Here is a 26,183-nt window from a genome sequence, read left to right on the forward strand (position 1 = left end):
CCTTCTTTTTACTTGTTTCATCCACCCATCCTTCAGGGCACAGCCCAGCCTCCACCTTAAGCCTTCTTGGGCCACTGAGGCCTCTGATGGCCTGAATCTCTGAATTCCTCCGGCCCTTGTAGACTCATTCAGTCTTTATCACACATCTTGCATTGTTGGTTAATCAGTCATAATCAGTCACTCACATGCCTTCCATGCATTTAGTCCTGATCCCAAATGCACAGTATCCCTAACCAGCCATGTATAATCTTACATGCTCCTTATGTGTCCCGTTGCACCTTGAGCTCCTTTTGGGGCTGGGACCATGTATTATATGTCAGGGCATCCCCATCTTACATGCAGCAGTCAGGACAAAAGATTGGCACAGTTAATGCAGACAGACATCCATGAAATGAAAAACATCAAAGGATAATTGATTAACTTAATGTTTTGTTCCTTCAGGATATACGTGGTATTCCAAGTGATCACTTGAATAGAGTGCTAAGAACTGTAGAATCAACAAGACATGAGCGAGAAAGACAAATACCTAACATTCAGCAAATTCGAGAATTCCTTGAACATCAGGTCAGCTGTAAAATTGAAGAGAGAACACTGCTGTCCACAGGTAAGCCTGTCACCCACTGCCATTTCATGTCTGCGGAAGTATTAATAGAGCAACCGTTTCATGATTTTATATGGTTCACAAACCTTGGCACTTAATTGGCAACTCTGTTACTGCTTGAACCATTAAATGTTTCATTTTAGATTGTATTTTTACAATTAAAAACCTCCTGTAGTGTGGACTCTAGACCCTTGAGATGGGCTTGTTTGTTTCAGTGCCAATGTAGATGATATTGTAGCATTTTCTTCTGCTTTTCATGCAGTGGAGACTCACAAATGACACTACTATTCCAGACAGGTATGGTGCTTCTCAAATGGACACCCTTTCAGCTGGAGAACTACCCAAAGCAATTCACCTTCCTCCCAAAAGCAGACAGCTGATTAGACAAAGACCTGTTTTTTCTGATAGAACATCTGTTCCAAAGTGAGTATTTTCAACTCTAATTTTTTTTTAAAATATTTGTCTCAGCTTGGGCTGCTATAACAGAATACTATTGACTGGGTGGCTTAAATAACAGAAATATATTTTCTAACACTTCTGGAGGGTGGAACTCTGAGATCAGGGTGCCAGCCAACATAGTCAGGTTCTGGGAGGCTTCTCTCCCAGGACTTACAGATGGTCAGTGAAAGGTTGTTGTTGAATCACGAGAATATACCGGGATTCTTGGCCCCCGGAGGAGAAGAATTCAATCCGGGGCCAGAGACAAGGCTTGATCGCTCAGAGCTTTTGTGTAATAAAGGTTTATTAAAGTATAAAGGAGATAGAGAAAGCTTCTGACATAGGCATCAGAAGGGGGCAGAAAGAGTACCCCCCTGCTAGTCTTCAGCTGGATGTTATATAGTCACTAGCAGTCTGTTAATGAAAGAAAGGAATGTCTTAAAATTCAGAATGGCACCAGACCCCTCACCCATAAGATGCATTTTGGGATAATCTTGGCACCAAATGGTTTATCCTGGGCCATAAAATGATTAACTTGAATCTTGAAGAAGGGCAAATCACCATACAAATAGTTTCATTTACATAGATTAGGGGAACAATATCTGAGTATAACATACTGGTTTGTCAAGTAGGTTCTGGGCCAAGAGGCGGAACCGACTTGGAGACAGAGTTTGGGGTAAAGACATAGTACATTAGCATAGCTTAAGACAAACATTTCCATAAGAAAAAGGCATTGGTTATCTCTAGGCTCAAGAATAGCTAACTTCAGGTGAAACCAGGTGTCATTATGGCAACACAGTATTTTAAGAGAAACCTCCCTTTAAATTTGTATAGAGAAGGAAAAAATATTGCTAGTTTGTTTCCTCCTGCCGCTTAAGAGAGATAAAAATGTCTGACACTTGCAGGCTATTTCCTCCATTTGGAGACCCCTGGCCTTCCTGCCTGTTACCCTCTCATTTTCATCGACTCCAGTCCCCAGGTCCTGGTCTACAAAGACTGTGAAAAGTTTGTCCTTTCTTCCTCCTTAAGAATTCCAGACCCCTCTCTCCTTGGGGACCCCTAGATTTCCTATCAACCTGCCTAGGAAATGACTCTCTCATCAGCTTCTTACTGTGTCCTCATATGCCAAGGAGAACAAGAGAGCCTTGGTCTCTCTTCCTTTACCCACGGGGGCACTAATTCCTTTCTGTGTGGGCCCCATCCTCATGACCTCATCTAAACCAAATCACCCCATCTCCAGATACCATCACACTGAGGGCCAGAGCTTCAACACAGGAATATTAGGGGGCCACAAGCATTCAGCCCACAGCAATGTGTGACTCAACAGAGAATCACACTTGGAATGCCTACCCTTCTCTAAGTTCAGGGAGACTCATAACTGCTCACCCTCTAATAAAGCAAAAATCACCAATTCCATAGAACTCTATTTTAAATTACATGATTTGCTCATGCTGGAAATATTTTTCTCTTGCTTTTAGAGTTACGAAAAATGCCACAGAAGATCATCTTCCCAGGAGGTCTTCCACTATTGTGTGAGTACCAAGGGAGCAGGGCAAGGTAGTTTTTAAAAGTTCTTTTCACTGAGCATTCCTTTCACTGTAAATTAGTATGTTCATTGTGGTTCACTAGAGCCATAATTATTACATATCATATTTAATCTGTGATTCCTTTGTTACACCTTCGTTTCTTTGTCAGTAGCACTTGTGGCCTCCCTTAACAAGTGGGACCACACCTGAGTCATGTTTGTTATTTCCCACCCCCACCCCTGCCTTGTTTAGTAATTTTCGATAAACGTGATAAGTTAAATGCGTGATGTTGCTATTTAGTGGCTGGATCCATGATGGTGTATCTGGATAGAATTTTAGTGTTCCAGCTTCTTGTGGAAGTTGTTAACGGCCTTAGACCTTACTCTCTTAGGCTCGCTTAGGATACTGAGAACCCTATCTCAGTCATTCCTTAACTGTGTCACACTGACTCAGGTGATTACCTGTTTTAAGCCTCAGTTGTTCTATCTGTAAGATGGGATGATGCCTCCTCTTTCACAGGATAGTTCTACAAATTAAAATGAGAACATATGAAAAGGACTTGGCCTCAGTGCTTGGCACTTGTGGGTACTCAATAAGTTGTAGGTATATTATTGTTATTAATTATGAGTAAAACTAATTTTATGATAATTGAATTCCATAGTAGAGAGAATAAATATAATAAAGACACTATAAATGATAACTCACCCTTTAGAAGCACTTATCATGTAATAATCTCATGGGAAGAGCTTTATTTCATGGGATGTAATGTAACTGAACATTGGAATTTAAGTGCTCAGTGAATATTTTTTAAATGAATGGATACTGCTCTGAATTTGTTTCACTTTAAAGTGGGGTGATGATTTACATATTACAAATGAGTGTGTGTATTAATATAAAAGTACTTGGTAGGGTACAGTATAAAGGTAAGCTATAAGTAATACATGCATGCATGCCTGCGCATGTCCTCAGTCGTGTGGACTCTTTGCAAATGACACTATTTTAAAAGACAGCATAGTTTCATCCCAGAAATATTTTTTTCCACTCTAAAATATGTTTCTTAGGTGTGTAAAAACTAATATTAAAAAAATACAAAATTTGAGTTTAGAGGAGTAATGTCCTAACTTCAGTCCACTTTGGTAAATTTATGCTATGTGGCATGTGGTTGGCAGATATAAATTTGAAATGACCAGTCCGCCTTTTGCGTAATAAGTCCTCGGCCTGGCCGCCATCTTGTTCTGTGGCCACGCAGGCGTTTGTTAGGCTCTCTTGAGAAAGTTCCGACCTCTTTAAGGGGCATGCTGCTGCTGCTGCTGCTGCTGCTAAGTCACGTCAGTCATGTCTGACTCGGTGCGACCCCATAGACGGCAGCCCACCAGGCTCCCCCGTCCCTGGGATTCTCCAGGCAAGAACACTGGAGCGGGTTGCCATTTCCTTCACTGAATGAAAGTGAAAAGTGAAAGTGAAGTCGCTCAGTCGTGTCCGACTCTTAGCGACCCCATGGACTGCAGCCCACCAGGCTCCTCCGTCCATGGGATTTCCCAGGCAAGAGTACTGGAGTGGGGTGCCATTGCCTTCTCCATATTGTCTGTAAACCCTGAAACATGGAAACAGCGCCCCCTGTTTGCGCTTTGTTTTGTTTAGGACTCCTCCCTTCAGTTCCGAGGAGGAGCTGGATGCTGACGACCTCGTCCAGGCGTTCGCTTCCCCAGATGTACTCCCTGTGTTGTCGTCTAAAAGCAACAAGAGTAGTTTCGGAAAGAGCACCGTCGTCAAAAGCGACACTGACTGGACCGAGGGAAGTGAAATTGAGGACTCTGATATTTCCCCCAAGCCCACAGGTAAGCTTTCCTTTACTGAAAACCCATCTGGAAATTTTGATTTTAGGACAGTGGTTATCAACCACAATGCTTCTGTGGACAGTGGTTCTCAGCTCTCCATACCGGGCATCTGAGCTGAGAAAGTTCTCGAGGAAACGATGTGACCATAAAATGAAAGTGCTAGTCCCTCAGTCTTGTCCGACTCTGCGACCCCATGGACTGTAGGCTGCCAGGCTCCTCTGTCCTTGAAATTCTCCAGGCAAGAATACTGCAGTGAGTAGTCATTGGCTTCTCAAGGGGATCTTCCCAACCCAGGGATCCAACTCGGGTCTACTGCATTGCAGGCAGATTCTTTACAATCGGAGCCACAAGGAAAGAAAGTATGGGGTTAATCTAAAAATTGTTGATGCCTGAGGAAAAATGGAAGGAGCTTAGCAAGTAGTTGATGTTCAGGTGGAAGGAGAGGAAGGGGTTGGGGATGTCTGGGTGTATTAGTAACAAACGCAGGGTTGCTGTAATGAAGTACACGGTGTGGCTTAAACCACAGAATCTGCCTCATAGGAGCTGTAAGACCACAATCAAGGTGGCCAGGTTGGATTCTTCTGAGAGCTATGAGGAGAGGACCTGCTCTGAGTCTCTGTCCTTGGCTTGTAGATGGCTGTCTCCTCCCTATGTCTCCTCACGTTGCCTTTCTCTGTGGGTGCCTCTGTGTCCAAATTTCCCACTCTTGTCCAAGGACACCAGTTGTGTTAGATTAGGGTCCTCCTTAATGACCTCACCTTAACCTAATTACCTCTTTAAAGGTCCTGTCTCCAAATAAGGTCACCTTCTGAGGTAATGGGCGTAAGGACGTCAACGTACGCATTTGGGACACAATTTAACCCCTAATACTGTGTGTCCTTGAGAATAACTGTTCTAACACACCATGCTGCCTTTTGGAAACAGGGCAATTCTAAAGGAACGTGAGGTCCAAGTTGGTGATTGCTGATAATTTGCCAAGGAGAAGAGGCAAAAGGGTCATTAAAAAAAGAAAGAAAGAAACTCTGTTTAATGCAACTTAAAAATTCTATATTTTAAATATATCAGATGTAATTAGTTTATTGTATAGAATTTGTGTATACCATGTATTTTTAGAATCATGTAAAATATAACTTTTAAAATAATTGTTTTTGAAAATACCATATGAATATCCATTCACACAGGCTGCCTCACTGAAATTAAAGTTTCTGATCATGAGTCTGAATGACATCCTTTTTTGATTTAAACTAAAAATTTTATTCTTCTAGTCTAGAGGATCATGATTTTTTAAAAGGCATTATCTGTGATGCTTGGACTCTCTCTGGAGAAGGAAATGGCAACCCACTTCAGTATTCTTGCCTGGAAAATCCCATGGACAGAGGAGCCTGGCAGGCTATAGTCCATGGGGTCACACAGAGTTGGACACAACTGAGCAACTAACACACAGACTCTCTCACATTGTAAGATTATTTTGGAACTGAAGACTAATTTTTAAAACGTTACCTGTTTTCTATGGGTCCTATAGGAACCTCCATTAAAACATTAACTGGAAAAGTTGAAAAGACGATTTCAAATCACAGAAATATGAATAAGCCAGTTGGTGGAATTAATGTTGCTGACTCATTCATCAAAAAAGAACTAAAAGAAGATCTAAAGGTGAAATCACTTTTACTTGTTAAACATACACAAATTCATCTTTTAATGAATATATCATAATAATTGTATTTTGTAGTGAAATGTAAAACAAATACAATTATTTAGTACAGTAGAGATTTTTACTTTATCTTGTTTTCAGTATTGCATTTCCATAGGGAATCAAAGATACTGAAAGGATAACTGGTAATAATACATCTTACGCTTATCAGGTTTTACAGGTTTTCAGAATCCTGCCACGTGTATTATTTGACACTGGTAGATATTAGGTAGTTTGTTCACAGAAACTTGTGACTGAATAGAATCTGGGCTTTCAGATATGAGTCCAGGAACCTTTTTGCTACCAAGATAGGACCTGGAAGGGAAATCGGGACTTTTTAGAGTTTACCCCACTTGGCAGCTGGAGTCCATGACATGCTTTAGAGAGACTGTGACCCGAGCGGAGGACAAAGCCGAGTCTCCTCCCTGAGACTTTGGGCACGCTCCAAGGTCTGGCACCAGGCCCCGGAAGTGCTCCTGTGGATGGAGACCTGGGTGGGCTTCTCTGTGTTGACCGGGTCTTCCAGTAGTAGTTGCTCTTTCTTTAATTTTTCACCTACATTAGATTTAATTCTTCCCTGCTCATCTGTGGAATCCAGAGCATTCTGTCCAACTACTTTCATAAGTTAGTGCCATTTGTGTTACCCAAGCCCAAAATGACAAAAAGTCACATCAGTCAAGAGCCACCGTGTCTTCCTTAGAAGGTGCACTGGAGAAATACACAGTCCTTCCCATCGGGGCCGCTTTTGCAGGGCCCTCGTGTGACGTCTCCTGCAGTTAAATGTCTTAGCATCACAGAGGTAAGAGCCCCAGAGCTGGTCTTACTGCTCCTTGGGGAGCATCCTGACTTGACTTTACAACGTAGTTTCTGGAATTTTCTAAATTCACGATTGCCGCATAGGAAACATACATTTCCATGACAACAGACAAAAAGATGTGGTTCCCTCTGCTTTCGAAGCACAGATTTCCAAACCCATTTCATCGCCCTCGGAGATGACCAAATGAGAGACCCTCTGAGGCTCCCAACTTCTTACCATTTAGCGTCAGTGGCCCAGTCTGTTTGAGGGGCTCTAACACACACGGTTTCTTTAGGGAACATTCATTTTTCTCCGCTTTTTTTTTTTTAGTGTACAGATGTGGACGATGATGACTGGGACATATCATCCTTAGAGGAAGACAGATCTATAGGGAGAAAAGCTGGGCGAGAACAGAAGGAACCTCCTCCACCTGTGAAGAATGAGTCAAATTCTACTCAAGTGCCAAATGCCTGGGTTGCAGCTAACCCAAAAGGACCAAAGGGAGAAGGTTTGCAGTTTTGGTGTCTACCGGAAGCCTTTATAAATACCAGACTACCCTAACGGGCTTCCCTGGTGGCTCAGCGGAAAAGAATCTGCCTGCCAAGCAGGAGATGTGGGTTTGATCCCTGTGTCAGAAATATCCCCTGGAGAAGGAAATAGCAACCCACTCCAGTATTTTTGCCTGGGAAATCCCATGGACAGAGGAGCCTGGCAGGCTACAGTCTGTGGGGTCACAAAAACGTTGGACACGACTGAGTGACGTAAAAAACATCATTTTAATAAGGACTGAATGTGAACAACTTACTGGTTTAGTATCTATTTACTAATTTTCTAAATTTTAATTTCAGTTTCTAATCTTTTGTCTTTAAAAATTTTAAACATCTATTTTTGAAAGTGGCCCTACAAATACTCTTCACGTAGATGCCTCCTAGAAATTTACATTTCTGATACATACCTAAATGAGGCCACTTTTTTCATGACTATCTTCCTGTATTCATCTGTGTGTTAAATATTGTTATTTTCTTCCAAGGAAGATTCTTCTTGGAACATTGTAGCCAGTGGAATGAAGGACCAGGGAAACTGTTTACTGCCATTGATCCTATCCACCCAGGCTAGAGTCTGGATAATAAGTCCACTCACTTAACCTCTCAACACATTTAATCTTTAAAATCAGAAAATATAATTTGTATTTTTTTAAATCAGAGAAGTTCTTTTCCACATCCCCCCAACCCCTCCTGCCCCCTACATACCCACAGTGCCTCCTCCCAGCCATCCTTACATCCCTGCAAGTAACCGGCTCAGACTTGTTTCTGCTGCTGCTGCTGCTAAGTTGCTTCAGTCGTGCCCGACTCTGTGCGACCTCAGAGATGGCAGCCCACCAGGCTCCCCTATCCCTGGGATTCTCCAGGCAAGAACACTGGAATGGGTTGCCATTTCCTTCTCCAGTGCATGAAAGTGAAAAGTGAAAGTGAAGTCGCTCAGTCGTGTCTGACTCTTAGCGACCCCATGGACTGCAGCCCACCAGGCTCCTCCGTCCATGGGATTTTCCAGGCAAGAGTACTGGAGTGGGTTGCCATTGCCTTCTCCAAGACTTGCTTCTAGACTCATCGATTTTAGACGTGAACTTTCTAGGTGCTGATAAGACAGATGAAGATTTGGCTCCTTCTCCACTGCCTGCACCTCTCATGCCCCCTCTTCGGTACTTTCGTTCCCCCATCTATAATTTTAAATGAATACATGCACATCTCTTGGTCTGTTTATAGCAGGATCTTGTACCCCGCCCCCCGCATTTCTAAGATGAACCATTGCTGCCTCTGTCTTCACTTGATCTCTTCTCTCCACCAATGTGTCAGGTGTTAACACTGACCTGTTCTGTCACCATCATAAGTTTTCTGTGCTATGTCTCAGCATCCATCCTCATCATTGAAAAAGCAAAAGACGCGTTTACGCTACAATGACTGTGGAAGGACTCGGGACACTCAGAATGCGCTGAGTACATTTCCTCCTGCCGGTGCCATGACCCCACGCCCCTCAAAGAAAACATCCCTACTTATGCTCAAGTGGAATTCTCTGTACTCTGTTTCAGTGGCTCAAGGCACTTTTGATCTAACTTCACCTTTAAGCTCATCTATGCTAGAGAACATATTTTTAGCATTTAGTCTCTCCCTGGCTTGTTAATTTTATTCTCCTCTCTTAATGGCTGCCCACCTCCAGGCGCTGTGCTGAATGCCAGGAGGTGGGGGCCGGGTGGAAGCTTTGCTACGAGGGCCCTGTGAGGCTGACCTAAAGACATGGCCGTACCGCGGTGGTGGGATGGTCCGCAGCATCCTGCCCCAGCCTGTGGGAGCTGGGGGTGGGGTTGGCAAGCCGACGGGCCCGAGTGACGAATTACAGTGTGAAGTTATGAAGCTTTTACTGGCTGGACAATGTGCTCGTTTAATCACGGGGGCCTCCTCTCCCTCCCTCCCTGTCTCCCACACAGGACCTCAGGATGAGTCCAGTACACTGAAAAGCAGCTTAGTAACCGTGACTGAATGGAGTGACTCTTCAGACGTGTAACTGTCACCCCGTGCGTCAGGAGGTCCGTCCAGACTTCAGCAGTATTTGGTATCATGGTATTTCAGCACTGCCTACACACAACTATAATTGTCCTGCCTGACAGTATCTCCTGCAATAACAAGGAAACCGGCTCTCAGAGAACAAGAGTCTCTTTAATGGCACCTAATGCAGTGTTAAAAAAAAATCACACACAAATTGTCAACAGTATTTTGAAGCATATAAAGGTGTTTAAGAATGCTGCTGCTGCTGCTTAAAAATAATGTGTCACTGAAGTCATAAAAAGTTTTTTCTTCAGAACAGTGCTCTAGTGTTTAGGTGTATTTTTTTCAACTAATTTTTAAGTGAATTTTTTTTTAAACTAATAGCAGGGTTTAGTTTGCATTTAAACTTTAAAAAAAAATATCTTTCTTATGTACATTGTCCTGTTGGAAGTGTTTCACTATAAAGTTCTGTATCCTTAAAATGCAATTGGTGGAAATCAGTGAAATTTTAAGAGTAGACAGCTTATGTTTCATCTAGAAGTAAGTTTAGAGTTAATAAGAATATAGTTTGCCCATATTAACTACATTTTCCAGAAGTACTTTTACCATATGCAGCTTTTGGCCTCTGTAAGCATGTTTTAGAACTTAAAATACTATTTCTGCAGCATACCCTTAACCTTGGATATTTTATGAATAAAATGTAGCCATTTTAAATATCAGTTAATTTATCAGACTATGAATAGAATAGATTGAATCAATCCTGAATTCATATGTGTCTGTAGTTTTTTTTCTTTTTTACTTTTTTAAAATGCCCTTTCTGCATTAGAAAATACCTCAAAACTAGTTATATTCTTAACAGTGACATTATCGATAGTCAACACATTCACAGAAACTGTTTTTTGCATTTTTTTATACTTTGTGGTACTATCTGTACTTTTATTTCCCCCCAAAAAGTAATATTTTAACTAAATGGTCTGTTAGGGTTTGGAACTCTCTTTGTTTTGTCAGCCTTTCAAGTAAAACCCTCAATGACACCCTTGTGACTGTGGCTGAGTTATTAGAGCTGATTTCAAGTTAAACTCATCTCATTCAAGGATTTAAGCTTGCTTGGTAGCTATGCCATGTAACATGGTGATCTAAAAGAGCAATTTTCTTTTATCTGTTTCTGCCCCACCAGGGTCCTTTTTACTTGTGGGCCACTTACTTTTTTAAAAACTTCCCACTAAGGCCATTTAATGCAAATATACCTGCTTTAAATGTAAGTTTCTAAAAGCTCAAATAAACCCCGAATCAAATCTTCACTGTAGAAGACACAGATAAGCAACCTACAACGATGCCTAGGAAGGCACGTGGGCTCCTGTGTTCACTCACTTACCCACTTAGATCTGTTGAGCTCCTTGTTCTGTTTTAATGTATGTTATTAGTTCATTTGATGAGAACAACTTTGAGACATATTATTTTAATCTTCTTCTTAAAGATGTGAGAAACTAAGCTATACAATAACTTGCCAAAAGCCATATGACTAGAAAAATGACAAAAGCAGGCTTTAAACCGGGCCTCAACTCCCAAGCCCGGGGTCTGCCAGGTCTTCATTCCTAAACGGCAAGGACTGGGGAAAGACGACGACCGTCTGCTAAGTAACACAAGTCTTTATGCGTCTGCGTCGCAAAAGCTGATATTCTGTTTAGTCCTGTCATGTTAGGGTGGACTAGAATTGCCCGTTTTCCTTTGGACCATCGCCTTATATTTCCTGTCACGGACACGTGGCTAATGTTTCTGGCTCTTGACAGTTTTTCTGTTACTTTGACCCCTTCTCGCCCGAAATTCTTCAGAAGCTGTGAAAGTTCAATACAGTCAAAATATTTTCTTCACCAGTACAGCTCTAAGAATTTAAAAATTTGTTTTAAACACACATTCACCAAACCCTGTGCCCACATTGCTTATAGCACCCAGCTTCCCTCAGTGGTTTTCAGTTCATTTGTATCCCCGGAAAAGGTAATTAAGTATTATCATGGTCTGTAAAAAAAAAAAAGTTTACTGTATAAACTCATCCATTTTCTTTTCAGTGAGCACCTCCAAACAATGTGATTTTTCCTTTTAAGTCCTTCAGGCTTGAGGAAGATGTCACGGTCACCCATGCTGGGACTGGTATTGTCGGGGACCTGAGTCACAGATGACATGGCTAAATGATTCGTAGCCACAGCCTGAGACTGTATATACTTCACCCTAGACTGCCTCGGTTCAAAGTCCTTGAGGTTTTGTCGCTTGCTGTGGCAAGTCACTTCAGCTTCTCTGCTTTCATTTCATCCTCTGCCAGTTCAGGGTCCTACAGTACTTACCTCAGAGGGTGGCTATGAGGCTGCAGTGAGTGAGGGCACACAGAGCGCTCAGAGCAGTGACGGGCACACACAGGCTGAGGTAACTATTGCCCTGTGGATATGAGATGAAAGGGCTGGCTTGAGAAATGAAACGTTGTCTCTGGTCAGAGATCCCTGGAGGAACTTACACATCTTGAAAAAAATGCTGTCTCTCCATTGCCAGTTGGTTCCCCACACACAGCCTGAGCGACACAGGTCCTCAGGAACTCGGTCCATTGTTCCTGCGTGAGGCAGGGACCGTGCAGCTCCAGGCCCTCCTCTGTCAGCCTCAGAGTCGGCCATGACCAGTGCATCCAGATCTGCTCTCTATACCGGAGGAGGAGGTATTTAAGGAGGACCGGCCGGGTAGTGGGCTGTAGCATCTTGGCCCCATGAGCCCTTCCTGGAGCAGCCGTTGAGAAGCACAGTGGTGACGGACAGGTGTCAGCAGCTAGAAATCAGCTCTACCCAGCCAGCATATGTCCATTCCACCCAGACATCTGAGGAATAGTCTCAGATCACCCCCAAACTGTTTTACAAGTCATGACTCCTCAATACACTGTTTAATATATGAAGGAAAAAACACATAAAAAATGGGGACGGATACTGCAAGGTATGGGTGATTAAGAAGGCTACATTATGAACACTGCTGGAATCTTTGGTATTAAACACAGATGTATAAGATATATACAAATCTTGTAAATAGCCTGTTTATTTTTTTTTAATAGAAAGCCACAACAGGAAGTGATTAGTATGTAACTATAGAAGAACATTTACATCCAAGAATCAACAAATTCTTCAAATTCATATTTTAAAAATAGTTTGAGGGTTAATTATAGGAGGGCCTTGATGGCATCATTTTGTGAACAGTTCACGTTTAGAACAAACTCAAGACACAGCTTGAAGGCAGCTCTCTTTTTAGACGTATGCGTTTTTGTCAAACTGTTTTGAAGGGTTTGGGGTTTTAAGATCTCCTTCTCTGCCGTGATACTTTGTCCGAGAAGACATGACAGACGTGGCCCCATTGTACGTGTATCCCATTCTGAAAGGCAAAAGTTTGGCAGATGGTCTTTTACACGCGGGACAAACAAAAATAGGAAGAAACCACATCCCCCAGTTTCTGTCACAGCTAAGTTGTCTTTCCCTGATTATGTTTAGCTCTCTTCCCTTCTCAGCCCAAGAAATCGTTCAGTGTCATTTCAGAACAGCTAGTGTGACTAAGAGAATCTCTGAAGAAACTCATGGATTCTTAGTTTGTTCAGTTATTCTCCTTCAAAACTTACATAAAACTTATCTTCCTGGAATCTTGGAGACTGTGATGACCTTAATCAGCAATTTCCACCTATGTGAAAATTATAAGGTCAAAGTGAAGAATATGCCCCTAAAGTTAGACAAGATTTCTACTTACAGCGATAGCTTTGGAACATAAGAATGTCAAACTCTGCTTTTTTTCGTTGCTTCATCAAAAAAAATCTTTTTTAATTGAAGGATAATTGCTTTACAATATTGTGTTGGTTTCGGTCCTATATCAACACAAGCTCTGCTTTTTAAATTATAATTATCTATATTCTATTCTATTCAGTATAATTTTACCATATTAAATGTTATATTTACTATATATTCTTAACCTTTCCCAATTCTGGGTGTTTGAAGTTTCTAAGAATCATAAGAACTACCTATAATTTATCCCACATATAACAATTTAGAATAGTATTTTACTTTTTAACAGGCCATTTTTGTCTCTTTTCATACCTGGGTGCTTTGTTGTTGTCAGATATTGAAAAGCAAAATATGACACCACCAATTAGGCAGAGTGAGGCTCCTGCCCATCCAATAAACAGAGCAGCTCCTAACTCATACCTGTGAAGAGTACCACACAAGTGTTAAAGCTTACTGATTTGGGGAGTAAACAGCATTTAACACTACTAGTCAACACTTACTAAATGCTCATAATACACTTGCTATGGGAGCTTATACAGGAAGCAACAGTATCTGTAAAGAATGCTTTATACTTTTCTCAAAGTGTTTTTACAATCTTCACTCAACTGTATCTTCCCAACATCCTGAAAGGAAGCTGAAGGCATCGGCATGCCTTTGGATAAAGCAGAAGCCATGGACTCAAGGTGAGGCCTCCTGGCTCTGCCAGGATATTGCCTCTGGGCTCTGCCTGAAGGCCAGATGTTTCCATCTATTTATCTTGTTGTGCAGGGTAAATTATTTAGGTAGGCTTTAGTTGGAAAAAGGAAAGTTGCCTCTGCTTTTATTTTAGTTCAACTCAGTAAGTGGTTAAGCATCTGCTGTGTGCAGTCATGTGCAAGGTGCCAAAGGGTGACAGAACATGCCACCCCAACTATGCCACTTTGGCACAAGGAGCCAAAAGCAACTGAGAAGAAACAGGAAAGCTCTCTGCCTTCTCCCTGTTTGCCTAAAAGCAGGGCATAAACGTGTAAAATTGTCCCCTATCCCCTCACTACCAGGAAGAAGTTAATTCTCAGACACACTGAACACCCTGCTTAGCCCACAAGTGGCACTGAAGCAATCTACATTAACAAATTTCACTACTTTGCATCTTTCATTAGTTCCCTCCTCACATTCAGGTGAGTCACTCAATTGTGACTGACTCTTTGTGACCCCATGGACTGCAACATGCTAGGCTTCCCTGTCCATCACCAACTCCCGCAGCTTGCTCAAACTCATGTCCATCAAGTTGGTGATTTCATCCAACCATCTCATCCTCTGTTGTCCCCTTCTCCTGCCTTCAATCTTTGTTAGCCTCAGGGTCTTTTCCAATGAGTCAGTTCTTCACATCAGGTGGCCAAAGTATTGGAGTTTCAGCTTCAACATCAGTCCTTCCAATGAATATTCAGGACTGATTTCCTTTAGGATTGTCCCTCCTCACGTGCCTTCCCACAATCCGTGTCTCTAGAAGCTCAAAGTCCTTTTCCTTTGTCTTGTCACTTCTCTACAGATGTACTGTTCTTTTGTTAAGATGCCATATAAGCCCAAGTTCTAGCCACCCTTTGAATTACACGCCACTAGGTACTCTCTTGTGTAGGGGCAATGCACATATAAATAAACTCCAGTTTTCTCTTATTAATCTTTCTTCCCAGCAGAGAACCTAGGAAAGTAGAGGAAAAAATCGTTTTTCTTCCTCTACAGTGTCCACGATAGATACAGCCTCATTGTGCTTATCACTACAGTCCAGGGAGAGATGAATACAAAAGTATCATTTAGTGACAGCCTGCTATGAAGCCTCTCCCTGATGGCAGGCCATAGTACACCATTGATTACTAGAAGAGATGCAAAGGTAAGTAAGACAGCCCTTGCCCTGGAGAGGTCACCATTCAAAGGTACAAACACCACCACCGAGAACAACAAAGGAAGTCACCGTGGAGGACTGGAGGATATCCGTTCAGGGGAGATATATATATGTATGTTTTGGAGATACAAATATAGAATGAGACAAGTATAACAAAATCTTAGGGGTTATGGTGGTCTCATGTCTGCCTGTCCTTTTCCTGAAGAATCAGGTTTGTTTTTTTTTTTTTAAATAAGTGATTCTAGGACTTTTAACTCACAGACCTCTATCACAAGGTGAAAATAAATGGATGACATTCCCTACCTAATGGTGCTTTTCAGTGTTAAGTCAGAGGGGGAAGGGTCTGTTTTGATCATACAGAATCCAGAGGGGCTGAGAACGAAAGGAAGAGTCAAGAGTAGGAGGGGAAAGTTGGGGTCAAGGTCAGGCTATCTCCCCTGGACCTGGTGCCGGGTCTGGCTTAGGTATCAAGGCCTCCCCACACTGTGGACAGCATCTGGCATGCGTGGCCTGTGCCTGTCCTGAGCTTTGTCTCGTCCTTTTCAGCATGCTGTGTCACTATGTCTGAACTCCCATCTGGGCAGGGGCAGGCAGCGGTGGTGGTGTGACAGTGTGGCTCTGGCCACCAGCCAGTGGGAGCAGGAAGCAGCCTTTACACAAGACAAGGGCCTGGTGGTCTCCTTGCCCATTTCCAGATCTGACTTTTCTATTAATTTCACAGCTTCCATCTGCAACTGGGAAGAGGTGAATTATATAATACACACTACAACTTGGCATGTGCATGCAGGCTAAGTCGCTTTAGTGGTGTTTGACTCTTTGTGACCCCATGGACTGTAGCCAGCCAGGCTCCTCTGTCCATGGGATTCTCCAGGCAAGAGTACTAGAGTGGGTTGCCATTGTTACATGATACACACTGCCTCGTGATCCCTTCTTTTTCACTCTCGCATTGCTTTACCTGGGGAATCAAGGTGAGAGCTAAAGGAAGAGCTATAAGCACCTCATCCTGCACTAAAGCACTGATTAGGCTCTGGGAACCGAGAAACTTCTCGAACTGTTCCAATCCGAGGCAGTGGCAGAAACAGAAGGTCAGTGTAAGTGGGGAAAAAGCCTTCAGTGTGCACAGAAACCAGCTTGAAAGAGGACTGGACAGTGAAGTGTACAGGTGAAAAGAACTGGCCAAATCAAGAGTGTTAACCTGTAGTTTTATAAAAGATACCTTCATTAAATGTCACGTTATACATCTACAAAGGATATCCTGGATTCCCACAATAGGCCCTTCTTGTACAATGTTTGGATGACATTATACAAATAAAACGAGTAGAGGGCCTGCCAAGTCGTAGGTACCGGTCAATGGACCTCTTTAAAATACCTGCAGTTTCTACAGTAAGCTGGCATCCAGTCCATCCACTGTCATGCTATTACTGCAAAGACAACTAAAGGATGAGCACACTGAACATTTCGACATGGAGGACATTATTATAGGATTACAATTTAACAATACTTTCTATTTTTCTTTATTTTTCTCCTTAGAGCTTAGGCTGTCTTCTCTCCTGAAACTATGCATTAGTATATTAACTTTCAGTGTAAATACTCCTGGAAAAAACAGTCTGAGATTTTTCTTAAAACATTTAGCTTTCTAAAACAGGATGCCAGTGCCAGGATCATGGTTAAAAATAAGTCTCTAATAATTGATAGTGGTCCATTAGGGCATAGGTTGGTAGAACTCAAATCAGCTCACCACTGTGAATTCATTTAAAAAGAGCATACAACTGGGGAGAAATCAGAAGATAACTACCCACACAGCTCAGATGTTGGGAACTATGACTTTATATTCATTTAAGCAAACTGAAACTTTCTGAAGGGATTTAAGAGTCACCAGTGTGGCTTATATTAAAAACTGGTTTGGGAATTCCCTGGAGGTCCAGTGGTTAGGATTCTGACCTTCCATTGCAGGGGGTACAGGTTCAATCCGTGGCCATGGAACTGGTTCATTTAGTCCTGTTTTTAAACATATTTTTAGATTTTCTTGAAGTCACTAAATATGGACTCTATTCCAAGGACAGTACCATTTCCTTTTGAGCTTTTTATGAATTCTGTCAGAGTCAAATATTTAATAAATAGAACCATTTTAAAGCTAAAGTCTTAAAGAGACTCCACATCTATACCAATAGCTTCTAACAATTGGATGCAAGGGATTCTGTGACGTGGTTCTCTCTCTTAGAGACTTTTTCTTCTTCCTTCTGTTGAAAGACATGTACAGCAGACTTATTCAACAGTGGCTTGAATTCACACCCATCAGTGTGCATGATCTGGCAAAAACAGAAGTGTTATTAAAAGACAGGATTGAGGGTGAGCCACGTAACATCCATTCAGGTTTGTTCCAGGCCATGCCTCCTCTGACATTCATTGGGAAGCTCCATCTCTGCCTGGAAATCTTTCTTCACTTTTGGTAACACTGAAAAGCTGACTTCAGGGCCTCAGGAGATTATCCAAATTTCAGATGATCTACTGCAGGTCTGTCTTCTGTTAACAACATCTTCCTGGCCCTAGACCAGCTTTCCCACTCTTTATTGAGCTGTTACAATCGCCAAAACTTCTTCATTATTCAGAAAGGCTACCAGTCTGCTTAGCACCAGACAAATGCAGGATGGACAGGCTGAGGACTGATCTTTGTTTTACAGATCAGAACCTTGTTCTTCGATTATCTCTCACATATTCTGTTCAATGGAAAGGACTCATAAAAGCAGCCTTATGACCTGAATTCATGTATATAATTGTGAATCTAGTAAACAAGCAATAGGGAACATTTTTCTTTCTATAGAGAGAAAGTAAAGCACAGATTAATGACCAGAATTTTCCCAAAAAAGAACCACAATGATCTAAGGCATTAAAATATACCTTGAATTACTAGATGAAGTTAACTCTTATTCACCTGGCTGTGCTACGACTCCAGGCTACTGTTCATTTCCTAACGAGAGAGCCTGGGCTAGAACCACACTCAGTGGTCTAAATTCTGATGCATTTCATACTCACCTCCTATTTTAGCCTAGTAACATGCACAGTAATCCTTATGGAACAGATTGAGGAACACCTCTTATCTCTGTCTTTCTTGCACCCAAAGCCCTGTCATCGTTTGATCTGCCATCTACAGGGAGCGCATGTATCCCACCTACCCTGTCACCTACCTCTGATGGTAGATGACACCATCAGAGAAGTACAAGCTAGATATTGTTCAAATCATGTGTTTCGGGGTGAATGAGAGAACACAGCGCTGTTCTCAAGGACCTTACAGTCTAGAGGCGATGGTCAGACATTAAATAATTAAAGGACAATGAAGCCTAACAACAGAAGCAGAAGAACATGTGTTTGCAAAGTAAACATTACATGTTCTCCCAAATCTGTATAGTTGTGGTCCAAGTAAGAGTCCACCATAACAGCAGCTACCGTCAGATCACTGTACCAGGATTTTGTTTTTGTGTTAAGTATTTTGGCATGTATTATCATATTTGATCTTCAATTCTAAGAGACAGTTCTTCCTACCATCAGAGAAAACTGAACCTGAGTGAGTTTAAATTATTTGCCTCCCCATACCTCAGCTAGGTAAATAGTAGAACCAGGATTTAAAACCCATAACTGATTCCAATCCTCGAGCTCTTTTTTTTTTTTTAAATTAATGTTTATTGGAGTATAGTTGCTTTAAGAGCCTGCTGAGCTACAGTCCACGAGGTCACAGAGACTGAGCTACTAACTCACCTAGTTGCTTTATAAAGTTGTGTGAATCAGTTAATCTCAACCTTTTTGACCCACCCCCCAGAGTAATAAAATAAAAACAAAAATAAACAAATGGGGCTTAATTAAAAGCTTTTGCATAGCAAAGGATACCATAAGCCAATCTTGAGCTCTTAGCCATCACTCTTTCTCCCTTTTCACCTTAGCAAAGGAAAAGATGGGATCAATATGAAAAGATACAATCAGTGCAATGTTTTGGGCTTGTCATTTCAGTAAGATGTGAGTTTTCCCTCTCTCCCCGGCTCATTGCCTTCTCAGTGGCTCTAGGGTATGGAATTTTTTTCCAGAATTCCCTCCGGCGGCCTTTTCACCCAGCACAAAAAGAGGTGAGGGTAGTAATTAAAATCAGGGCTTGCTGGACTTGAAAAAAGAAACTGCCGCCGTAAACAAAACAAAAACTGTTTAACAAAAGAAAAACCTCATCCTTTTAAGATCCCCAGAGAAAAGTGAGCTTGCTAGAGGTTGCAGAGCTAGAAGCCAAGTCTTTTGACCTCAAGGATGGACTTTTTTCCAAACATACTGCCCTACTCCTTATGTTAATCAAGGGTGGTAGTAGCCAAAACATTGCTGTTACCTTAGAACAACTAAATATGTTTTAAAAGTTCCAAGTTTAGGAAGTACATCCATATATTATCAATGCTAACTTTTAAAAATTGAACTTAATTGGTATACTGATCTTTTAAACATTACCATCAAAAAGAAACTTAACTCAAAGGCTTATATAATCCTTGGAGGAGGAAATGGCAATCCACTCCACTACTCTTGCCTGGAGAATTCCATGGACAGAAAAGCCTGGCAAGCCCCAGTTCATGGGGTCGCAAAGAGTTGGACATGACTGAGCAACTAACACTTATATAATCCAAGCTCTGTATCACCGCATGGATGGATTTTATGTGAACAAGCATTCTACAGGCATTATCTACAAGCACACCTTTCCCCCAAATACCCCGCATTCTTTTGGGGTCCCAGGTACCGGAAGCGGGCTGTTTAGTGCCCACCAATCCATGTATCTCCCAAGGCTGCTGCATTCTCCTCTCCCTTATGCAATTCATGTTAGTTAACAGCTTACTCAGTGATCTGCAAGACACCACAAGATTTCCTACCCAGGGCTTCCCAAAGAGCCACGAAATAGTGGCAGGCACCTCCCAAACCATGGCTAGAGTAGAAAGGGATAATTTAAATAAGCATCTACTTGCATATGGAAACTTTGTGGAGAATTCTCAAATTTAGGAAATGTAAAATAAATGAACTGCTACGTAATAGCCTCTGCTTAAGGGTCAGTCCCATTTAAAAGAGTAGCGTTCACTGAGTTCCTACTCTAGGCACCAGTCTAAACAGCTGAAATGTACCATCTCATTTAATCCTCATGATAAACTCGTAGTTCTCATTCTTCCCATTTTACAGATGAGGAACACAGGACACAAGAAGGGACAAGTAATTTCTTCAAGGCTACACCACTAAAAGATGGCAGAGCTGGGGTTCTCTCCCAGGCAGCCTGGATCCAGGGTCCTCATTCTTGAGGTCTCCCCTCCCCCATTCCTTTAACCAAATCTCCCCAAGCATGCTCAGTCTTTCCACCCTAAGAGAGATGCAGACAGACAGACAGCTATACACCACTGCTTACTAATCATCCTTGCTGTAAACATCATAGAGTGTGGACCAGTTACAAGAGATGCCCAAATCAGCAAGATGTGGTCTTCGCTTCAAGATACTCCTGGTCTCGTTTGGAAGATAGACCAACAGGCAAGTGCCACTGCCCAGTGGGATTGTAACAGAAGCACCAGGAGCAAAGGGAGCACCCTGGTGGGCACCTCACCCAGAATGCAATTCCTGCAGGATACACAGAGGTGGGCCGGGATGTGAAAAGGAGAGGGAAAGGGGTGGTGGTGGTAAAAGCTGAGTCACCAGGAAGCATAGCAAACAGGAAGAAATTGTGGCTTCGTATACTGGTCAGTGAAAACAAAACACAGTTGCCAAACGTTTGATTTCTAAGTATATTAAGTTCTGCCAGCATGAAAAAGGCATCAGAGCAATTCTGATGATCTCAAGTGGTCAGTCCTACCACAGAACAAAGTGAATCCTTCTTAATATTTAACAGTCAAATTCTGGTTTGTTCTTAACACTTGGCACTGCTATGGAATCCCTTACCTGACACTCTATGAACCTCTTACCAGCATTAATTCATTCTCCAAATAACCTTATGATTGGAACAAGCTTAAGTAAACAAACATCTATAATTCATTAAATTATAATAAGGACAGAGTAGAGAAGTTAAATATCTTGGCAAGGCCACCTAGTGAGATCGACTGTCCTTTCAAGTTCACCTGGGAAAATGTGTCTAATCTAGAAACATACTTCTTGAATTGTCTGCTGTGCATTTACCTTGATAGATAACAGGAATGAGAGAATTTACCAGGAAGCAGACAGCTGTTATTTCTAAACTACTAAATAACCACAACAGTGAAAAGATTTTACCTTAGTAAAACTTAGATACTAAAGTAGAAACTAACTGTATTCCAGGAATGAAGCATGCTAAAGGTAAATAACTCCGTGGTTTCAAAAACTCTGAAATTAAAAAGGCTTGAGTATGATAAGACCCAAACCATGAATATCTGAGCCAAAATGTTAATGATAAATCTCACTGACTGAAAGAGAATAAATCTAAGATCAGATGTTCTGTTTTCTCAATTAAGGAAATTGGTTTAATACTCTTAACTATGCATGATTTGAAAAGAAGTTTCTTTATGCCAATCAATTCTTTGGAACCGTCTATTTAAGAAAAAAACAAAGCAAGACACTCAGAAAGATATTGGTTTGGACAACGGATGGTGAGAATAATGTATATTTCAACAAAATGATAGGGTGACTCATGCTAAGGGGTGCTTATGACCATGAGCTTTCAGGACGATAGATTTTGTTTTAATTTGGTAGATTTTGCTTTAATAAAAAGGAGGAAGTTGGTTTGAAACAGCCCAAAGGGAAGCATTGAGAAACAGTTTTCAAGGCTTTGCAGGAGTCCATCCTAGAGCCATAAAACATAATCACAACTTGAATAAAAGCAAGGAAGCAAAACAAAAGGGGGGAAAAAATGGGGAAATGGCAGAACACAACCAGAGCCAGGTGAAACTCTTTAAAGATTGCAATTGCAATCAAATGATTATAGGCAGGAAGAAAAATCTTCCCAGAAAAGTTGTGGGAAAGAAAGGGTTTTGGAAATAATCAGCCACTGAATACAAAGCCTGATGCTGTTTGCGGTGCAACTGCCACAATCTTCATCCCAATGATACATCAGAAGCCACTCGTTTTGTTCCCTCATCAATAAAGCACCTCCTGAGTTTCCTGCACATAGTAGGAATGTGGTGGGAACTCTGTGGATGAGCTTAGCCTTGTGTGTCTAACGTAAGCAACCAAGGTGAGTCTTGGAAATCCACAAAGATTCAGTTTACATGGTAAAGAATCCTTAAGAAAAACAACAGCAACAAAATCAGGTTCTGCGGCCCGAACTGTTTTTCAATGCATCTTAGGGCAGGTATTTGCTCACCAGAAATTTATTTTTTTATATTAATGAAAGATTTAATACAGCAAGAGATATAACAACCATAAACATTTATGCACATAATGACAGAGTATCTATGAAGCAAAAACTGGCAGAATGGAAAAAAAGAATAAACAGTTCTATTATAATAGTTGGAGATTTCAATATCTCACTCACAGTAATGAACAGACCAACCAGCCAGAAGATAGGGAAACAGAGGACTTAACACAATAAACTAATGAGATCTAACAGACATATATAGAGAACACCAACCAAAAACAGCATAAACATTCTTCTCAAGTGCACAAGACATTTTCCAAGATAGTCCATATATTAGGCCATGAATTAAGTCACCAGAAATGTAAACTAGAGCATGTGGCAAACACCTGCTCCTCACTGCTAAACACACACATCCCTGTGCCCAGCTGTGCCATCTAGGGCTGCAGGGAGACATGCTGCTCTAGGAAGATGAATGCATGATACAGATGGGAGAGGAGGATGAGCCGGCCTTCTGTCTCCATCTCCGCAGAGGCTTCCTCAGTCTGCTGAGATAACAGAAGGCCTTTCTACTAATCCCGAGAGGACTAGCTCTGCAGATCAGAATTTCACTTAACCAGGCACCGTGCTAGGCAAATAAGAGATGATATATAAGTGTTTTCTGATCTCAAGGAACTTACTCTCATGAACATCAATGAAGACACCAAGGAAATAATCAGAACACCCCTGGAGGGGTGCCCTCACCCCAGTCCCCCTAGGGCTGGCCCTGCCTTTGGCAGCAATTCTCCAACATATTCCTCTCCAAGTTCATGCACAAACTACATCAGAGGCACCGATTACTAAATTCCAGGAAATGCTAGCTTGGGAAGTCCTCTCCCCTAGAATATGCCAAAATCAAAATCTCACTTCAGAAATTAAATACTTTAAGACCTACGGAATCAGTTTACTTTGTGTTGATAGCCAATTTTCAGCTAATTGGTTTTCCTAATTTTTGTCTCCTTCTCTTCTACTAGAGGCTCTTGTAAGAGTAAAATAAAAATAAAATAATGTCTGCAATGCTCTGCTTGGTCAATGGTAGGGGCATAACATGTGTTACCTATTATTTTCATTATATTTCGTTATATAAGCATTTACTATTTATGCACGAACTACGCAAGAGACACTACTAGAAAAATCATTTCCTAAAGATTCCTAAATCCACCAGAAAAAAGTAATGGATCCTGATCAGACATTTTAGTAATTACTCTTTTAAAATTCTATAGTCTTTTATCTGAAGACTGAAAGAAAATCCCCAGCCTGATTGATAGCAGTACACATGCACACACGAGCAGTTTTCTACAGGAATCTATGGGAATATTCTCACGGAAGACAAACTGTTTGATGTATTATGATTTCTAATTTGGTATTCCTTGGGTTTTTTCCAAAGCAAAGAAATAAGCCTAGGGAAACTATAAAAAGCAACAGCCCACAATTAAAAACCAACAGCAACAAGAGAACTGGTCTGTAAGTGCCAAAGCATTCACCCGCAGCTGAAACTGGTCACATCTGGGTGTCGAGCATTTTTTTAAAGACCCTGCATCATGTACAGTTTCTTTACAAAGGTTTATTAGGTAAAACTTGTTAAGGCCATAGTCAACAGAACAAATGGAAAAGGCTGATTAAAAATGAAAAATAGTACTTTATTCACTATCATTTAATCATTTCTAATCTTCAGAACCACAGTCTCGTTTTCATCTCAATGTCTGCGATGGAAACTGGCCCACAGCCTAAAATCTGGCAAGTATCATTGTGGATGGACAGCAATCAAGGCAAACTCTTAATTTTTGGTTATCACACTTTCTCCTTCTTTCCTCCCCGTCTTACACCTCTCTTTCACTTTTCCCCTATTTGACTTCAGTTTTACAATGGATAGTAGATGAGCTTTAGCGTTCTAAATCCTAAGCCTTGAGCTATTTACAGACAAGTATGTTACAAGACATTTGTAACACTAACGCAGTGATTCAGTGCATCTTTTGCCAATGTAGCACATACACTGTTTGCTCTTAAAGGAAGTCATCAAATAGCCTCTATCGGTATGTCCCACTTTCATAAGCCATAGAGGAAATTTAGGTACCTTAATTTAGAAGATGATTTTAAATCCATTTCCTGTAAGCCACAAGCATACAGACTTAAGAAGAGTACTTACTTTTGCTCCACGAAGAGGGGATCAAAGAATTCTGTTGTGATTTTGTTTGCATACAGGGAACACCCGGTCATTGAGCACAGCCCTAAAGAGCATCAGAAGGAAAGCACTGTGACTCCTGGTGTTTCATTAACATCCCGAAGCACCTTGTTTGGAAGAAAGTTACTATTTACCTGACAGTATGAATACAATCCCAGCCAAACACGCAATTTTAGCTTTGGCTTTATCTGAGCCTCCGACTTTGGTACATTTCATGCCAATCAGGGCGAATATGGAACCGAAAAAGCCCAGGCTGACAGCGGCAATCATAAGTCCTCTACACGCCTGGATGTAACCTGCAATTAGAGTAGGGCATTTACATTAGCATAAAACATGTGGCTGTCCAGGGAGAAGCACATTTTACACTGTCCTCCTGAATGACTTTCTGTTTTCTGAAAAAAAAAAAAAAGACTGAAAAATGGTTAAAACACATGTTAAAACAAGCAAGAATGGAAAGAAAGTTAATCCCTATGGCACACTTTTCAGTCTGGCACATGCAGGATCCTCAGGCTACATCTCTGAGCTTTCCCACAGTCACAGATGAGGAAACTGACACACACAAAAGCTACATGATATGCCAGGGATGAGTGAGTAAGAGGCTGGAATGAATTCCATCCAGATCTGACTACAAAATCCACATGACAGTGCCTTTCACCCTGAGACACCTCATCCGCCACTCTCTCAACCCTCTTATTCCTTTGCACATCAGACCTTTAAAACAGATGTTTTAGTTATTTTGACATTGAAAACGTTATAAATGAGCAGAGCTCCCAAAGAGTCACATCTTCTAATATTGGTGAAAGATTATAAATGAGACCAACTGAAATATCATCATGAACCATGAGGAATCTAAATCAAGATGTATTTTTATGACCTTTTAAAACATTTTCAGGGCACATACAATAACACTGGGTTTAAATAAGCATTGGTTAGTTCCTAGAAGAATATTTTATAATTATGAAATTAACTGCATACAAATGGATACTTTCCAAGTATCCTAAAAGCTTGCTCTGTTGGTTTCTTTGAACATTCCTCCTGCACCACTCATTTTCTTATTAGCCAGGATGATGGTAAACTTCAGACTGGCTTTTGTCCAGACATTAACAAATTTTAAATTAATAGGATATACATGAATACATTTTAAAAATGTCATTATGTACATTTCAGCCTGAAACAGTGGTATATTCTGAAATAGTGATGACACACCAATGTAAGTAAATATTTGTTGAACAAATGAACATAATATCTATCAGGTTTACATTTGGAATTGAACTTTTTAATTTGAAAAAACTCATAAGTGCCAAGATAAACCAAGTCATTTCCTACTGTGTTCAGGCAAAGGCTATGATAATCACATAAGTAATAATTCTAAGGCTACAACAATCATATATTCAAGGAATAATGCTGCAAGGTGGCCTCCAGGCCATGTTTCTTGGTCAAAAAATAAAATTTTAAGTTTTATTCCTAACCCCAGGATCCATTTTGAAGAGTACCCAGAAGATGTTCTAATTAATTGAACAAATTTAGGCCTCTACA

General features: G+C 41.2%; 2 protein-coding genes across 8 annotated transcripts in view; one reads left to right on the forward strand and one right to left on the reverse strand.

Moving 5' to 3' along the window:
• The window catches only part of DZIP1 (DAZ interacting zinc finger protein 1), a 53,460-nt gene extending 41,110 nt beyond the window's left edge, over positions 1–12,350 (forward strand). For all 6 annotated transcript variants that reach the window (XM_070380813.1, XM_070380816.1, XM_070380817.1 and 3 more), the window contains 7 exons: positions 442–604; positions 895–1,024; positions 2,518–2,571; positions 4,207–4,403; positions 5,926–6,056; positions 7,220–7,397; positions 9,372–12,350. In XM_070380813.1, the coding sequence (XP_070236914.1) occupies positions 442–604; positions 895–1,024; positions 2,518–2,571; positions 4,207–4,403; positions 5,926–6,056; positions 7,220–7,397; positions 9,372–9,448 (930 nt within the window). In that variant the 3' untranslated portion in view covers positions 9,449–12,350. The remainder of the gene's footprint in view (positions 1–441; positions 605–894; positions 1,025–2,517; positions 2,572–4,206; positions 4,404–5,925; positions 6,057–7,219; positions 7,398–9,371) is intronic.
• Positions 12,351–12,480: 130 nt separating this feature from the next.
• CLDN10 (claudin 10) overlaps positions 12,481–26,183 on the reverse strand; it is a 104,505-nt gene continuing 90,802 nt past the window's right edge. For both annotated transcript variants that reach the window (XM_070380820.1, XM_070380819.1), the window contains exons 2-5: positions 24,782–24,943; positions 24,612–24,693; positions 13,539–13,646; positions 12,481–12,828 (exon numbers count right to left, since the gene is read on the reverse strand). In XM_070380820.1, coding sequence (XP_070236921.1) covers positions 12,705–12,828; positions 13,539–13,646; positions 24,612–24,693; positions 24,782–24,943 — 476 coding nt within the window. In that variant the 3' untranslated portion in view covers positions 12,481–12,704. The remainder of the gene's footprint in view (positions 12,829–13,538; positions 13,647–24,611; positions 24,694–24,781; positions 24,944–26,183) is intronic.

The sequence above is a fragment of the Bos mutus genome, chromosome 12 (genome assembly GCF_027580195.1).
Source record: "Bos mutus isolate GX-2022 chromosome 12, NWIPB_WYAK_1.1, whole genome shotgun sequence".
Classification (NCBI taxonomy): Eukaryota; Metazoa; Chordata; class Mammalia; order Artiodactyla; family Bovidae; genus Bos; species Bos mutus.